The sequence below is a fragment of the Heptranchias perlo genome, chromosome 5 (assembly GCF_035084215.1).
Source record: "Heptranchias perlo isolate sHepPer1 chromosome 5, sHepPer1.hap1, whole genome shotgun sequence".
Classification (NCBI taxonomy): domain Eukaryota; kingdom Metazoa; phylum Chordata; class Chondrichthyes; order Hexanchiformes; family Hexanchidae; genus Heptranchias; species Heptranchias perlo.
The window spans coordinates 41465852-41468285 of NC_090329.1; the positions used below are offsets into that span (position 1 = coordinate 41465852).

Sequence of the window (2434 nt, forward strand, 5' to 3'; positions counted from 1 at the left end):
GGTCTTGTGATCATAGACATGTTTTTTCAGATGTTTGGAGGCTTTCAAATGGACTCCTTCGGGATGGTGGGGGGCATCATTGGATGTTTGCGATAGGACATCGGAGGAGGAAGACATTCACCATCCACAGCAGCCACATCGTGCTGCCATGGGATCTGCAGGTGGACAACAGAGAGATGCACAACAGAGAGATGCACAACACAGATCTGGACAACAGAGTGGAGAACAGTGGAGAGCAGAACAATAGAGAGTCCGAGGTCACAGGAGGCACTACCCACCTGAGAGGGTCTACAGATAGAGGCTCAGCTTCTTTGGCCTGTCTGAAGAGTAGTGCTTTCACAAGCTCAGATTGAGTCAGCAAGTGGTCGTAGACATCTACAGCCTCCTTCAAGAAGAGCTGCTCCCTACTGGACCTGGTGGCCACGCATTGCCCATCGCTGTAAAAGTCACTACTGCCCTCAATTGCTCCTTCCAGTGCATCACCGGGGACATCTCCAGGGTCTCTCAGTCGGCCGCATATAAATGTATAAGGCAGATAATGGATGGGTTGTTTTCCAGGTGTCTACTGATGTCACCTTCCCCCACATCGATAGTAGCCACAATGAGTGTGCAGTCGGATTTGCGTCTCTCGCTGGCTTTCCACAGGTGCTGGGTGCCATCGATTGCGCACACGTGGCAATTAGAGGACCATCACATGAACCAGGAGTTTTTATCAACCGCAAGGGATTTCATTCCATCAATGTACAGCTGGTGTGCAACCACAAGAAGAGGTTCATGCAGGTGTGCACCAGATTCCCTGGGAGCGGTCATGATGATTTTATACTGTGGCAGTCCAACATTCCAAACCTCTTCCTACCAGGAGCCAGACTTAAGGGCTGGCTCGTAGGAGACAAGGGATACTCCCTTCAAACTTGGCTCATGACACCAGTGAGGAACCCCATCAATGAGGCGCAAGAGCGCTTCAACCAGAGCCACATAACCACCAGATGTGTCATCAGGCAAGCCACCGGCAAGTTGAAGATGCACTTCAGATGCCTAGATAGGTTTGGAGGTGCCCTTCAGTACTCGCCAGTAAGCATGTCCAGAATAATCGGCGTGTGCTGCGTCCTGCATGACATAGCTCAGCAGAGAGGTTTAGAGGTGGAGAAGGACCAAGTCGCTCATCAATCATCTTCTGATGATGAGGACGTTGAAGAGGAAGAGGAGGAGATGGATCAGGACGAGGAGCAATATAAAGATATGGCACCCATTGCCAGACCAGCCACGTATGTTGCTGCCCGGGCTGCCAAGGATGCCCTAACAGCTTGAAGGTTCAGCTAGTGACTGATACTGGAAAAAAAATTACATCCTCCAGTTCCCCCCCCCCCTCCCCCCACACACCCCCACCACTTGCACAAAACAGTCCTTGAACCATGCACATACCCACTGCAAATCCTCCAGTGGGTGCCAACATGTATTGACATTCATTATGAAGCAACTGAACTGAGACGCAATAATGGGCAAGACATGGAAGTGGTGTTAATCAATAAATTTCATGTGCCGTTATAAAAAAAGGAAACTTAACAACATAACATTTTGTCAAACATCCTTGCACATACCCTTGGTGAATTACAATAGCTTTCTCTTACATGCCCCACACTTCTATGTGGTGCAACCCCTGTGGCTTCAGCAGAGGTAGAGGCAGGCTGCTCAGTTCCCTGCCCTGACTGCTGAGATGCTCTTGGCTTACAACCTCTGGGTTTTGGAGTCACTGAGGGCCACGCCAAAGACTGTTCCACCTGCACCTGTGCAGGGGCAGGCTCGGCCATCGGGAGAGGAGGTAGCATGTTGGGTACTGCCTGAGGGGGGCAACAGGTGAGAAGTGTGAGCGCTTTGAGTGGAGTTCCCACTTCCATGTCCCTTTTGCCATCATCCCTCTCCTGGGCTAGCGCCACATCACTCCTGCCAGTCTGCTGGAGAGCAGCTTGGTGCACGTCAGTGATGCATTGTAAAGCCACGGATACAGTATCTGTCATCCTGTTTAAGACAGCAGACATCTCCTGCATGGCCGTGGTCATGGCCTGCATAGATTCATTAGAAAGCCATGCTTGAAGCTCCACGGAGGTGGCCACTCTCCATGGCAGACATTTTCACAATTACCTGCGCCACCAATCCACCAGTGTTGCAGCTATTGTGGTGAGTGTGCTTGGCACATTTTCCAGTGTCTCTCAAATTTGCAACTGTACCTCTATCATTCTCCTGCTCAATGATGGCCCCCGGAGTTCAGCATCTGTGTCAAGCTGAGCAGAACTTGGAGAGGAGTGGGCCCCTCGACGTGAGCTCTCCACAGCTGTCCCTTCCGCCAGTGTCTGCTCATGCTCACTTGTGGATAGTGACTCACCAGGTGAAAACCCAACCAACTATCTAACTGGACCCACCGAACTGCGAGTATTGT

At 51.1% G+C, this 2434-nt stretch overlaps 1 protein-coding gene across 1 annotated transcript; it reads left to right on the forward strand.

The window, feature by feature from the left end:
- Window positions 1-522: 522 nt before the first annotated feature.
- Window positions 523-1308, forward strand: LOC137322147 (putative nuclease HARBI1). Its single transcript, XM_067985262.1, has one exon. It carries the CDS (start codon window positions 523-525, stop codon window positions 1306-1308), a length of 786 nt encoding a protein of 261 aa, XP_067841363.1.
- The last annotated feature ends 1126 nt before the right edge of the window (window positions 1309-2434 follow it).

What these genes read in the sequence shown, in the direction of transcription:
- LOC137322147 (XM_067985262.1), top strand. Translation starts at nt 523, where the DNA reads ATGTATAAGGCAGATAATGGATGGGTTGTTTTCCAGGTGTCTACTGAT.